Here is a 15,087-nt window from a genome sequence, read left to right as displayed (position 1 = left end):
ACGACGAGTCTTCTATATAGTCTAGTAGCAGTATAGCGTCTGTTAGAATGCATTTCATTTCACTGACTGGGCTACTGACTGACTCAGTCGACCACTAGTTGAATGTATAGCATATAAAGGACGAAAAACATGACAGACAAGTACAAAGACTGACCAGGTTTTTTGAAAAAAGAAGCATAGGGCTTTAAAGATGTGAGATTGATAAAAAAAAAAAGTTATCCTCAACTCAAACTAAATCAAATAGATCTGAAATAGGCTTAATGATAAATACCACTGAAACTGTAGCCCTATACATAATACATTCCCTAACTGTAATTTCAGAGGTTTAATAAGAACATTATATTCACAAACCTAAATGATGAAACATGCTGGGCCTAATGAGATAGAAAAGTAGTAGCCAAATGTTATATCTTTATCCATTATGCATAATTGACCACCCTTAACCTATTATAACAACAATCATTCTATAGGGTTTCAACAACTTCCCATTATTCTGATTATATTCTTCATAATAGAAACGAAATAAATAATCACATTTTACCTGATTCCTTTAAGTTTAGTCCACAACATAAAGATCCAATTAAGTTATACAGAAAATGTATTCAGATCAAGCCTGATAAAGCCTGCCTACACGTTTTATTCTGCTCGCTGTGATCACAAAATGTATTGACAACAAGGCCTAAATAAATTCACTACAATTTTGAGCACGGCTGGTGTGATAAGTCTATAAAACCATTTACAGAATGTCTCTCAGATAAAAAAAATAATAATAATGGTATTGGAAGTAAAATTAGTTTTGACATAGATAGAAATTCGTTTGCACGGTGCACAGAGACGTCAGTCGGGTTTTAATAGGGTAGGTCTGAAAAAACAAGTGATCAATGTTCCGAAAATAATCCACTGTCTCTGGATTTGGCTGAAATTTTCAAGTTGAGATATAAGCAACAAGTGTCTCACTCACCTCTTACCACCAAGGAACATGCTGCAGGATGGGTAATATTTTATTAGTGATACATGACTAATCACATCATATGAATTAGATAGTAAAAGGCACTAGAACAGACCACAAAACAAGGCCAATAGTTATTGCACCTTATACCATTCAAAATGTGTGAAACTCTCAAAAGTAGACTACTTTTAAGCATAGATTACGTTTAATTTCATTCCGTTTTTTTATCTAATGTAAATCCTTCAAGCTCTCAACGTGCACTTGGAAAGGCATGTGTAATATTCTATTGAATATTACACATGCCAATGGAGATGTGCGAACACTGATATGGAAGAAATGTAGACCTACACAAAACACCGATTCAGCCGGCAATATAATGGTTAATCGGAAATGTGTGGTTTGTATCTGACGAATTTATTCGGAAGGATTATTCGTTTTTGTTTCCGTTTTTATGTCAAAGTGACGATGTTCTGGATTGAGCTAGAGCGGAACCGGTTCTACTTGTATGCGTCGGATCAACTTCTGGGCAGACTGTTCCGTGTATATCCAAATTCTCACATTTTGATGCAAAGTAATAATCATTCCGAAAGAGCATTCTCAGCCGCAAAACGCAAAGCATAACCGCAGCTTTGGCGTGGATGGCAAGGCGGATTGAACGGCGTCGCTGGTAGGATTTTAGGGTAAATATGAAGTGACAAGAGTCTGCTCTTATTGTGGTGCGTCAGCCGACTGGCGCCAAACGGCTCTTTAACCAACCGAATCCAAGTTAATCAAGCCTAGGGCCCACAGAATGGATTTCTTAAAGGTACAACACAGCAGTACCGAGACCGAGTTTCTGGTCGGGTTCTGAAGTGTGTAATGTACGTGTATGTGGTTTGACACATACCAACAAACAGCCCAGGCGAGTCCGGACACTGTTGTTCCCTCACGCTCAGAAGAGAGCCTGCCCATGACAATGTATTATAAATCATATCATTGCTGTGTCAGTTTATGCTGAAAATGAGAGCGAAGAAGATCATATTAGAATTAAAGGAATAGCCTACGTCTATACAGTATAGTATCGGAGAGCTATTGATAGGCTACGTCAGGCTATTCCTGGTATTATTATTTTCACTATTGAGGATATAAGGCAATCAAATAAAGTGAATGTACAATAATTCACTTTGCGTAGGTTATAACGTGTGCATGAAGAATTTATTGTGCCAAAAACCAAGTGAAGGGGACATAGGTTACACGTTAGAAAAACAATATATATTTCGTTTCTGTAAGGCTATAAGCAAGCACTTACCGCGTTCTATCTGTCAATTTTGCTCTCGAAATTCATTCATTCATCTGTTTTCTTTTCTTCATGCTTCGATGCAGCATCTGGTGCTGCGCTTTTCGAATAACCCGGGGCTGTTTTTAAAGTGGCAATGTCCGGTTTATTAGTCGCTGTCCTTGCGGTGAAGCGTTCACAAAACCGCAGCGAGTCACGGAAATCGACAGCCCTGGAATATAATCACTAAATCGAGTCCGATTGCCTACCATTGAGGTACGGGTGGCTGTGGACTCTCTTACCGTCTCAGCGTAGTCTATCTAAGTCTACCATTACGCACAAGCAGTGATGGAACTGTATGTTATTATGGCCAAACCACGATAAATACTTAAACAGATAAAACTGCGCGGGGATTTCTAACAAACGAAACTAGATAGAATGGCTATGAGGTAAAACTGACGAGGAACTAAACTGATAATATCAACTTCACATGGAATGGAACCACAACGAATCTATTTGGAATCTTCTTCATTCTTTAAAAAAAACAATCACCGGTATAGCCTACTAACATTATTTAGTCTACCTATAGGCTATCATGAAAGCGAATATAGAGTAATAAACGTAGGCTATCTATTCGGGCACTGTTTCTGGGCTGGAGTTATGCACCTCATCGAAAGTATAAAGCGCAAGCCGACCGAGGTGATGCCTCCACCGGTCAAGAATTGAGGGCTGACCCGGTGTTTGGTTTGGAGATGGGGGTGGGATTTCCCGAGCTTTCCTGTCATTGGTTAATATTTTATTCTGTTGACATGTTTTCTTACTGCTAATGCTTCCGACACCTTATTGTCCACCCCCTCTCTTCGAGTCTGGCTCGAGCTGTCAAAACCACGCCTATAGAGGCCCACAATTGGTCCAGAAAGCGTAAAATCAGCAATCAAAGGGGCTTGGTTCATTAGTGTTGGGATCGAGGCAGGAAGAACATGTGAGATAGTCACAGTTCTTCAGTGAACAGGGCAAGATCTAACCATTTCAACTCCGTGTCCGTGTGGAATGATTGCTTCAGCCTTCAGAGAGACATCTTATTTTTCTCAAAGCGACTGGTCGAGAGAAAGAAGGAAACAACGATTCTGCTCTCAAAGCGTAGCTGCTTCACTATCTTTGACTGATATTGTTACTGCACTTCGTGGAGGTACCAGCAACGGGAGTTTACGTGTAGTATAGGCTAGTTCCTATCAATTCAGTTTTTTTCTGCTATAACCCGTCTATTCATAGCCTATCTGGCACAGTATTCGACATTACTTGTGTATACTTCTTACAGAAATAACAATACATTATTCTGGAAACTGTCCTACTGATTTGCCGAGGGGGGAGAATATCACTGTATATCATAATTTCACTTCGATATTTTGGATGCACCGATGAGAGATCCAGTTTTCACAGGGACTGCCATGGCTTATCACCCTTTCCACGCTCACCGGCCGACCGACTTCTCCATGTCAGCTTTCCTAGCGGCCGCGCAGCCCTCCTTCTTCCCGACGCTCACTCTGCCTCACGCGGCTCTTACTAAGCCCATGTCGGACCACCTCGTCGGAGCCGCGGAGGCAGGGCTCCACCCGGCTCTCAGCCACCACCACCAGGCGGCTCATCTCCGCAGCCTGAAGAGCCTGGAGCCCGAGGAAGAGGTGGAGGACGACCCTAAAGTCACACTGGAGGCCAAGGACCTATGGGACCAGTTTCACAAAATAGGAACAGAGATGGTTATTACCAAATCTGGAAGGTAAGAGTGCGCTCTGATTATAATTGCCAGCGAGGCTGACTACAGCGTCATGGTTATTCTCTGTCCATCAATGGCGATTATAGCATGTAAATCTGGGTGGGACAAATATTGTCCATACTGTATAGGTTTTGTGTTCAGATTTATTCTGTAACGCTTCAGAAAGATTATGGCGAAAGCAAGCGGGTTCGAAAGTAGTTACATTTAGGATTCCAGCGAAACAATATTACAGGGCCTGCTCTAGGCTAGACTGGCTCAATGTGTTGATGCTATTCTTTGTAGACTATCGTCTGTTCTTTAACTTATAGGCCTAGTTTATTATCGAAATAAGTTAATTATTTAACTTAAAAGTGATAAATACAATCACAGTTTACTATTGTGACCTGACTTATAGCATTTTATTTAGTTTCGATGGTTCGATTGTTATAATCAAGCTTGGAGCGTCTTTAACAGCGTCTCCTACAGACGCTATCAGAGACCGTAAAGGATCAATATTTGCAATATTTAGAAAATGTTGAATGCATTAAAGACGAGCCGTTTTGAGTTTACTTTAGGTTAGTAGTCTTGCCAGAGAGGGAAAAAAACTCCCCTGGCTTTAGTCAGCAAAACGATACCAGTATATGGATCAAACTGCATTCTGTCATGACAGTTGAGCTTCTGGATTTTGTAAACAGACTGACGGACTGGAAAAAGAGGATTGTGATTTAACCTAAGTGATAGTGTCATGTCATAAATATATTTCACTTGACTGATTACAGACGAATTCCTAAATATTATAATCAACAAAATAAAATAAATACAGAATACTTGTAAGTAGGCTATTAGGCCTATCACTTACTCGTTTTATTTCCTACAACTATCATGGTATTTTCAAAGTTGCATGTACATAATTCGATGGAATGATTTTATTATAAAGAACACTTCTGTCAATTAATATTACTTTAATTTGCCTATATCGATTAAATAGTGTTGTATTTTCCCTGGACACAAAGGAGAGAGCCACTCGCCTAATGACATGTTAATACAATGTTATTGTCAGATTTCTGTGTCTTGTCTGATTACATTAAATGTCATATGTTTATGAATAAGCCTACATGCAGTTAATTCCACGCATATTTGTCTGTCTTCCAGGAGAATGTTTCCTCCGTTTAAAGTCCGAATAAATGGGCTCGATAAAAAAGCCAAGTATATTCTATTGATGGATATAGTCGCTGCCGACGACTGCCGTTACAAGTTCCACAATTCTCGCTGGATGGTAGCGGGAAAGGCCGATCCGGAGATGCCCAAAAGAATGTACATTCACCCGGATAGCCCGGCTACGGGAGAGCAGTGGATGGCCAAGCCTGTTGCTTTTCATAAACTGAAGCTGACCAACAATATATCGGACAAGCATGGATTTGTAAGTACTGTATGTTGACTTTTATTTACATTTAAACACGCAATTGTATTTGTGATTAATAATAATACATGACACACATTTTATACAGCTTATGTTTTAGGTTATGGAGTAACGCGGTGTATTTAAAGACAGATACTGTTGGATTTTTTAAGCGAGATATTTCTATATTTCTTGGATACTCTTATTCTATTTGCAACATTATTTTAGTAGGCCTAACGTATTGGCACTGCATTTTTCCCAATATGTATGGCTTAGTATTGCCACGCTGTTGCCACTGTCGACATGTGTTCAATGTGGGCCTGTTTCCAAATATGATCTCCCAATATATTATTGTCTAAAGCTTCATAAAAGTAGACTATAAATCTAATATCACGAACGCTCTTGTTGTTAGTAGATATAGTAGGTTAATAATGTAACGCATTTACACATTTATAAAACGAAGTTTTACACAATTGAGGAAGAGAATTGAAATCACGATTCAAGTATTAGATGTGCTATTTTTTTTTAAATCATATTAGCGAAGGGGGAGTTCTTGAGAAATGGGGATTATGAGAGTCAGAAATCTGGTCTAGGAAACTGGGCAGAGTGGAAATCGGCTTGGATCGGGCGAGCCTCTGTGGAGTCCTTTGACGTAGGTTTGATTGCTTTATTCTGACCTAGCCTCACTGTCTTGAGCCAGCTTGAGCAGCGTGGAATAAAAACAATGTGTGGATGTAGCCTGTACTCGAACTCGAAGGTCGTTCATGTTTCGCTGTTGGTCCCTGAAGTGCTGTTTGTAGCCTACTTTAAAAAATAAACCGCGGAGAAGAGGAAAATGATGGATGCCTCAGAAAGTCGGCTAGAGAGAAGCTGCAGTGTTACTGCGTGTGTTTTGTTCAATGCTCGTAAACCTATGTGCAAACAAACCGACTGTAAACAAATTCAACATTTACATGCCAGACGCATCCAGACATGTTTGCAAAATGTTGCAGACAGTGTTTTAATAGATCTAGGCCTACATTTTACCATAGGCTATCCAACCTGTATCTTTAATTATCCAGTCAGTGTGTATAGGCCTACGTGTTGTAGTAGTTAATGAATGTATAGAATATACATGTGTTAGAAATGTTATCAGATACCCAGTAGGTTAGCCAGCATATATGATAATGCCAGTATTACATGAATGTTTATCTTTAGTATTGTTTTCTATCTCGATCTGTGTTGACCAAAGGTGTGTTCTCTTGCATTCTAAGAATACGCAGTAGGCCCAATTCTGAATAGACCTACTTATTGTTATGAATAATAATCTTTATAAGAAATAATAATAGCATATTTTAATTGAATGTGATGTACATGATTGTATTGTATTAATCACGTATGGGCCTAAGCGGGACTTTGAGATAGGCCTAGCATCAGATGGTGTAGATGAAATGATAATCATTCTTTTTTTCCCTTCCCTCCACAGACGATTCTTAATTCCATGCACAAATACCAGCCCAGGTTTCATATCGTGAGGGCCAACGACATCCTGAAGCTCCCCTACAGCACGTTCAGGACTTACGTGTTTCCAGAGACAGACTTCATCGCTGTCACAGCTTATCAAAACGATAAGGTAAGCAATACAGTAGCCTATACAATACAGTACAATACAGTGTAATTTAACACAGGCTACATTAATGTTAGAGACCATGAAATAACCTCGCCTATATTCACATAAATGCCACGATTTTCTATCAGCAAAAGGTTCATCTGAGGTTCAATTTTGTTTTAGTTTTGTTTGTTTTGATGCTGTGAAAAGTTGGCTCATTTGTGGAATTCGATGGCCTCACTCGTTTGTACAACCTTGTTGCATTTAATGATCTTTGTTGACGAATATAGTCCGACTTTTTACAGTGAAACCGTTTTTGCAGGGTTTTTAATCTGTAGGACTAAATGCACCTGCCCAATCAAACCGCATGTTGGTCGTCATTGTCAAATGTTATGGTTAACCTTAGGTAACCAGTTTAGCCTACAATTGCAGGCATATATTTGACTAGTAAAATACGGATTTGAAAAAGTTGACTTGCTGTTGTCTTTCTGTCTATGGGCTATGGACGATTTGCTGCTGTTGATTAAAGGCTACAATTCCATTCAAATCTAATTAGATGGCGCATCTTTGGACACTGACACCAGTTGGTTAAAGACGGATTTCTCATGGTTCTTCAGAGTGTCAGTAATTCCTAGATTTGATGTATTGAGTATTTATTTTAGTTGCAGTCTAATATTATCTAGCTCCCTGCGACCCCCTCTCTTCTCCCCCTCCTTGAGTTTAATTGGCGTCCGTGTCAGAGGGGCCTGTGGTGGTCTTGTTGCTATCGTAAAGTTTATGGCAAAAAGTCACAATCGATTAGAAGGCACTAGCCTCGCCAGTTTGTCCGCGAGCTACACAGTCTCAGAGGCTGCCTGCGCAATCAAAGCGTGACAGACGGGGAACTGCGACTCCCTGATTGGTCGATTCGCGAATTCCTCAAGAGTTCCATACAAGGTGAGGAGGGGGGAAACAGGACAAACCAAGCCGCGTGCATACAGCCCTTCCAGTGACGGGGGTGGCTCCAAAGCCCATGCAGTATTTGTTCCATACAAGCCTTGCATGAAGTAGCAATGATCCAAACCACATAATTAATTATGGATAAGATAGTCAGTCATCTGTTCAAGTCGCCCCCACTCAGCTCTCCCCCTCTCTCACTCTCCGAAAAAAATGGATGGAGAAACAATGTTTCTCATGGGGGTCGTGAGAATAACGCCTCGTCATTAAACCTCCATTAATAATGCAACATGTACCGGGGCTTCCTTTCAACAGAGTGACTTCTGTTCGGTGTGTTTAACGGGACACTGTGTGTGGGAGAAATATATCACAATAAATAATGTTGAGAAAAACACGTGACCCTATATATAGGTCAGTTCAATATTAGGCCTGGACCTATAGGCACATAGGCCGAGTTAAGACTTCTACTACTACTACTGCTACTACTACTACTACTACCACTACTACTACTACTACTACTGCTACTGCTACTACTGCTGCTACTGCTAGTTAATTCTAACGTCTTGGTTAGGCCTATTTTTCATTGTTTATCTTGTTTACACCCAGCACTGTTTAATATATTTTCTCCATTTCCTGTCCACAGATCACACAGCTGAAGATTGATAATAACCCTTTTGCCAAAGGATTCAGAGACACCGGAAATGGAAGGAGAGAGAAAAGGTAAGCATAGGCTATGTCGATTCGCCCATCACATTGTGTAGTCTAGCCTACTTCTATATACATTATATTTATCATAATACGATCGTATGCATAGGACATATGTTATGCATGTTTTAACCATGTCCCAACGTTATTCCATTTAATCTGTTTATTAGTTAACAAAATAAAAATGACAAAATGCATGCTATTCTCAGCTCTGATGTAGGCTTATCATTGAATGTAGGTCGGCCCACAGCTGCCCTGATGTCATGTTAATGGTGTATGGATGCCTTACTTGAATACATGTACCCACTATTATTAAAAGGGAACCGTTCAACTCTAGGAAACAGTTGACCCTTCCCTCCATGCGGATGTATGAAGACCAATGCAAAGCAGACCGAGACGGGGGCGACTCTGATGCCTCTTCTAGTGAACCAACAACCGGCAGAGATGGTGCACACTCTCCAATCGGATCTGGATCCAGCCCGCTTAGGTTCAGTCGAATCAGCCCAGGTAAGATAAATTATATTCAACCTAAATCTCAATTCGTTTGATAGGCTTAAACATAATAATGCTATTGTGGCCAATGGCATTTAGACTTACGGTGGCTGACATAAGTAGACCAAAGGCCACCTCCTTTAGGCCTATACCCATATTGTGCATTGCAACAGTATAGGTTTGTGTTCACTTCATTTCATGTATTATGTCCAAGTAATATACATTTAACATTTACAGAATAGAAATCTATGTGCAATTTACCAAGAAAACACAGTGTTATAGAACGTTTTCTATTTACAAAATGTACTTTATTGGTTTTCAGCAGCTCCTGTTCTTCAGATGTAAAATGTTATTATGTGACATGGTATTTGTTCAACTCACTTATTATTGAACTATGAAACAACTGTTTCGTGTTGTAATGCATAGACTTAATCAGGCTATTTGACCATCGAAGAACAGCAGCTGCAGACTGCTCAACTTTCCATTCATAAGTCTATTTACTCTGAGGAAACAGAGAGAGTTGGCCTCCAAAAAATACAACACAAAGCCCCATGTTAACGCTCCGAGTAAAACTCTTGGGCTGACATGTAGGAAGGAAACGGTTAGACAAGGCACGTTGACACTAAATCATGACTGTACAATTAAAATCATCACTTACACAGTGCGTGTGGGTGTGCTTGTGAATGTTTTAACCACTACCGTTTCAACTGATATTTTACTTTCCATTATTAATTCTCTTAAAATTTATTAAATTAAGTCTGAGCATGACATGGCATTTTGTCAGTTATTTTGCATTTAAGCCCACAAAACATACAGCCAATTCTGACTACAACTTTTTTTTTTATAACAGATGATAAAACCTGTACTGACAGTGAGCAAGAACTTGATCATCTGGATGAGCGTTGTACCGCATCGAACAGCCCTGGACCGGAGCCGCCCTCTCCCTTCAGCCCGAGGTGCGAGGACCGGGTGAAGGATAAGCCGAGTCTGGAAAAGAAAGACGACTATCCGGACTCAAGAAAGTCGAGCGACTCCATACTCAGCATAAGGAACCTTGAGAAAGGAGACAAAACGGAGAACAGGCACAGGAAAGACACTACAGATTCGTCAAAAAAGGACACCACAGACAGCGGCGGGATAAGCGCGAGCAAGGAAAGTTTCTCCCCGCTCATGGTTCAAACAGAGAGTCCATCACACTTCAGCGCGAGCCACCTGCAGAGTCTGGCCCTGTCTGGCTTGCACAGCCAGCAGTTTTTTAATCCAATGAACGCCGGACAAATGCTATTTCACCCTGGACAGTTCGCTATGGGCCCAGGTGCGTTTTCTGCCATGAGCATGGGACATCTATTGGCCTCGGTATCCGGAGCAAGTGGTATGGAAAACGGCAGCCTCTCCGCCCAGGGCACTGGGGGCGCGCCGAACCCTTTCCCCTTCCATCTTTCGCAGCACATGCTCGCCTCTCAGGTAAGAGAGACTTTAATTCTACACGGCAACAAATTGTTTGTTTGAACTCAGTGATCACTTATAGCCCTTTATGCTCGTTTGATGGCGCCAACACCGTTGGGGGCATCATTATTTGGCACTAGAATAGACTTTGACTAATGAAGTACGAGTCTTACAAGTAACCTGAAGTATGTGCAAACGTAGTGCCTAAAGTCCACTGTAGACGCCTTGCATTGTGTCATTTGACTGGCCAGATTTAGCATGCCCAATCTCGGCATAACTAAAAATGCGCAGCATGTTGTTGAGTTATCAGGTCACTGCCACTAGGATTAGGGAGTCCTGGGGCTCTTGCACACTTACCGCAGTGAGTGGACGCATGTTGCCAGAACAGCGACCAAAACATGTCTAGGCCTATATTATTATTATTATTATTATTATTATTATTTTGAACAACAGTTCTGTTAATGGTGTTTCAAAGCAGTCTGATATTTGTTTTAAAAGAACATGCTTTAGAAGAGCACCCATAAATCAACCACTCATAGGGAATGTGTGGGAGTAAAAACGAGAGGCCTGGCTTTTATTTACCTCTCTTTGGATTGCGAATAAGCGTTCTCCTTTTTAACATCCCATCCATATAACCTTCATTATTCTAATGGGTTCTTTAACATCGTAGAAGACGACTTCCTTGTAGGTTTAATTATTGAAGTGAACTAGCTATTCAGGCCGTGCGTAATTTGGTCGTTGAGCGGCCTCCCCAAGGTTCAGTAAGGCTAGTCATTTGGTCTGAATATATCACTATCACGGTCCCAGTACTAACTGGCATTTTCTCCTGTCTGATTTCAGGGCATTCCCATGCCGTCCTTTGGAGGCCTGTTCCCCTACCCGTACACCTACATGGCTGCCGCTGCAGCCGCGGCCTCCGCCATGCCCGCTAGCACTACAGCCAGCTCGCTCTCTAGGAATCCCTTCCTCACCAGCTCCCGCCCCCGGCTCCGGTTCAACCCTTACCAGATCCCCGTGTCTATGGCCCAGAGCACAAGTCTATTCACCACCGGCCTGCCAGGCGGCCTAAACCCCAGCTCCGAGTCGTCCAAATCGGGCAGCAGGGAAACGAGTCCCGTGCCTGAGCTCCACAACCACAAAGCGGGGTCGAGTCATAGGACCAGCTCCCCCAAATCGATGAAGGACTCTATCAATGAGCTCCAAAACATCCAGAGACTAGTGAGCGGCCTTGAGAGCCAGAGAGAGACGTACCCCCCGAGAGACTCTCCTAAGTGATCTCACTAATGGAATAATATATTCCACCACGACTTGGCTTGAAATATCAGAGGACTTTATTAGAAATTTTGTACAGCACATTACGCGAGGAAATGTCAATACAGGCCTACCTTTTCGCGCGCCTGGACTGAGAAAAGAGTCAGGGAATGAAGGAGAGAGAACGAGCGTCGTCACTTACTGTTTCTGTGTGGGGTACGCTTTCAATATTATAGGAAATTGAAGCATCGAAATAATATGAAAACCAAAAGTGGGCACTGAATTTTTAGGCGTCTGGCTAAAACTTGAGCACACTAAGAGGAGGAGGATTTCCTAAGGAGGAAAACCTATTAACAACATTCTCCATGTAGAGCATATTGATGTTAAACGAAAGGTGGCAACGTCGTGGCATTGTTTTTAGGGACTGAAGAGAGAACAGTTTCAAACTATAATCAATAAACGTGCTTTTTTTAAATGATGAGAGCACTACAGCAGCATAAGTACTGAATGAACACTGGTGTGCGTTTTGCCCGCATTGTGGAGAAGGTGCGACCTGTAAAACGACAGGAAAACAAGCTACATCCCAAACGTTTTTAAAACATAGGCTATTATTTCAAAAGGGATGGATAAAATCAACGTTCCGTGAAAAATAATTGATAGAAGAACGCTTAGGCCTATCATTTCTGCCAGATTTTTTGTTTGAATTATTTATGTAATTAAAATAAATTCTGTAAATAAGCTATAAAGGAATCCAAGAATATGCAATTGGTATTAATTTATTTAAGACTGTACATTGACGTGTATATAATATTTAGAGTTTAACTCGTTGCTTTTTATTATTTTTTATTTCACATGAACGTATTCTGTAAATGAAAGCTATTTAGCGCTTGTTGGTTTGAACCAGAAAGTCTTTATCTGTAATGCATAGCTGATTATCTGCCTGTGACACGTGAAGGAAACAATCATGTGTGCCATGTTTATCTGCAATCTCTGTCTGCAAAAACTAATATCAGAAAAGAGAGAAATAGAGATAGATAGAGAGAAAGCTGCCTATTTGTCACATTACCTGACTATTATCTGCAGGAGAGGCAGAGATATAGGAAAACCTCAGGTCATTTCTCTCTAACACAGGAGAGAATGATAACACTTCTCTTTAAATGGGGCATAATGCATATCTCTCTATATATATAAATATATTTACAATTGAAAGCGTATCTCGCTTATGCTGGTTGTGATTTTTTGTTGAATTATCTCACAATTTCAATAAAAAAAACTATGTGTCAAGTTGTGTTCACTCATATTTTGTACTGGATACAGTTCAAGTACCTACTGGATACAGTTCACGTACCTACTGGATACAGTTAAAGTACCTACTGGATACAGTTAAAGTACCTACTGGATACAGTTAAAGTACCTACTGGATACAGTTAAAGTACCTACTGGATACTGTGAAAGTATCTTTGAAATTAATAATAATAATACTTTAAATTAATTATTAATAATGTATATATGCTACCTATTATTATATTATAGCTTTATTATTATTATTATTATCTCCCAACATCAGATGAATGAGGCCTCTAAATGAATGATAATACCCCTAACAAATTGAAATAAGACCTAAGTTGTTCTCTGAGTGTATGGTGCCCCCTGTCGGCAGTATGTTTGAGGATAAAATTCAAGTTTTTCAGCCCAGTATTTCTCTAGTTCTTTGTCAGTGATTATTGTGTAACCAATTCAGACGAAATATTACATTATACCATCTTGAAAAGGAAAATTCCTTTATTGTAGGTTTCTGTTCATAAGAACAATGTAGAATGTATAACTGTCAGTTTATTCTCATAACAATTAGGCCTATAATTGTCATATTTACATTGCGATGCCGTTGAATAGAGGAGCGTCAGTGATGACATGCAAGCCATCTCTTTTTAAACTGAGCTACTGTTCGTGTTTCTATCAGTGTTTCCTGTAGTATTGTCTGTATTCTACTATTAATAGAACGAATAGTAATATAGGAGTATTTATAGGAGGGCGCGACACGGAACTTCCGTCTCCCCTTCTCCACTTCAACCGCACATTTCCTCTGCACGTTCAGTAGCACTTGGCCTATAGACGCAGTTAACTGTTTGAGTGAATGAGAAAAACTGTATGACACACACATACAGTAGCCTAGGGTAGTCCATAGGTCTACTAAAATCAACAAGAATTGACATTTAAGGAGGGTCAAATGAATAATAATTTTCCTTAAGAAATTTGCCACAAATTAAATTGAACAGTAGCGCCCAACATGTCATAGGACTTACACGCTTTTTTGTTGACGAATGGCTAACAGAAACTGAAGGCATAACTTTCCATAAATTACGCAAATATTGTCTTCACACGAGCTAGTACAGATGAACACTTTGTTATTGTATGGACATATTTTATGCGTGAGAGAGATGCCTTGGTTGGGGACAAATTGTCCCGTATCACCGTGAAAGGGTTAATTAAACACCACAGCTCAGGCTGGGAAGTTTGGGAGGATGGGTGCTTGGACGCCAAATCCCTTTGGCAGCAGACAGCCCTTTGTCCAGCAACCGGCGCCTGTCGCCTGCCTGCCGGCCACACAGCCTCCCCACACCCGCGCACAATGGCAGGGGGAGCAGGGGGAGATCCCGCGAGCCACGGTTCTTCTAATTAGAGCACTCCTTCTTGTTTCTTTTCTTTTCTTTCTGCAGCAATAATCACAAAACTCTCATTCTATTATGGGGCCATTGTTGCCCACTCTGTTATCTTCAATTAAAAGAGTGAGCTACTCGACCTCGCACTCTCGGATAACAAACTATTTGTCTAAATCAATCAGTCAATGACTGATCAATAGGCTCATTTAGCAGACTCATGGATCGCAACTAATGATTGTTGGCAGTTCGGGGTAAAAAGGCCAAGACTATTCACAACTTTGTTCACTGATCAGTGTAGGCTACTATTTTTCTATTGTTTCTACAAAATACATGAACGGAATCTCTACCGGGCCTGGTGTAACGAAATTAAATAATATGTGTGCACGAGTTAATTAAAAGTGTGTGCCTGATTCAAAAGAGCACAAGAGAAGCCTAAACCGAGATAACTCAAAATCTCTTGCTCATCTTAATTAGGGTACAATTATGTATACGGTTATATACGGTTATTCATGTCATGTTTTTGCTTTGTAAAAAAACAACAAAAAAACAGCTACAGTAATTGAATATTCAGTTTTGACCACATTTTCACATGCATTCCCATGGGTATGAGCAATTGTCGTTCTTCCTGATATCAACCAATCAACCCAGCATGA

The 15,087-nt window shown here is 40.5% G+C and overlaps 1 protein-coding gene across 4 annotated transcripts; it reads left to right on the top strand.

Moving 5' to 3' along the window:
- Window positions 1–3,050: 3,050 nt before the first annotated feature.
- LOC106612865 (T-box transcription factor TBX2b) lies at window positions 3,051–13,058 on the top strand. Of its 4 annotated transcripts, none has more exons than XM_014214451.2 (7): window positions 3,051–3,981; window positions 5,110–5,386; window positions 6,822–6,968; window positions 8,524–8,600; window positions 8,905–9,092; window positions 9,928–10,541; window positions 11,364–13,058. In XM_014214451.2, exons 1-7 carry the CDS (start codon window positions 3,623–3,625, stop codon window positions 11,796–11,798), a joined length of 2,097 nt encoding a protein of 698 aa, XP_014069926.1. In that variant the 5' UTR covers window positions 3,051–3,622; the 3' UTR covers window positions 11,799–13,058. The 4 variants fall into 4 exon arrangements, with proteins under 4 accessions (XP_014069926.1, XP_014069928.1, XP_014069929.1 ...); XM_014214453.2 differs by having other exon boundaries at window positions 3,052–3,981; window positions 8,923–9,092; XM_014214454.2 differs by having other exon boundaries at window positions 3,058–3,981; window positions 5,110–5,377; window positions 8,923–9,092.
- Window positions 13,059–15,087: the final 2,029 nt, after the last annotated feature.

This window comes from Salmo salar, chromosome ssa09, assembly GCF_905237065.1.
Source record: "Salmo salar chromosome ssa09, Ssal_v3.1, whole genome shotgun sequence".
NCBI classification, from domain to species: domain Eukaryota; kingdom Metazoa; phylum Chordata; class Actinopteri; order Salmoniformes; family Salmonidae; genus Salmo; species Salmo salar.
Note: the sequence above shows the minus strand (reverse complement) of the source record. Positions and strands in the feature narration are given on the sequence as shown.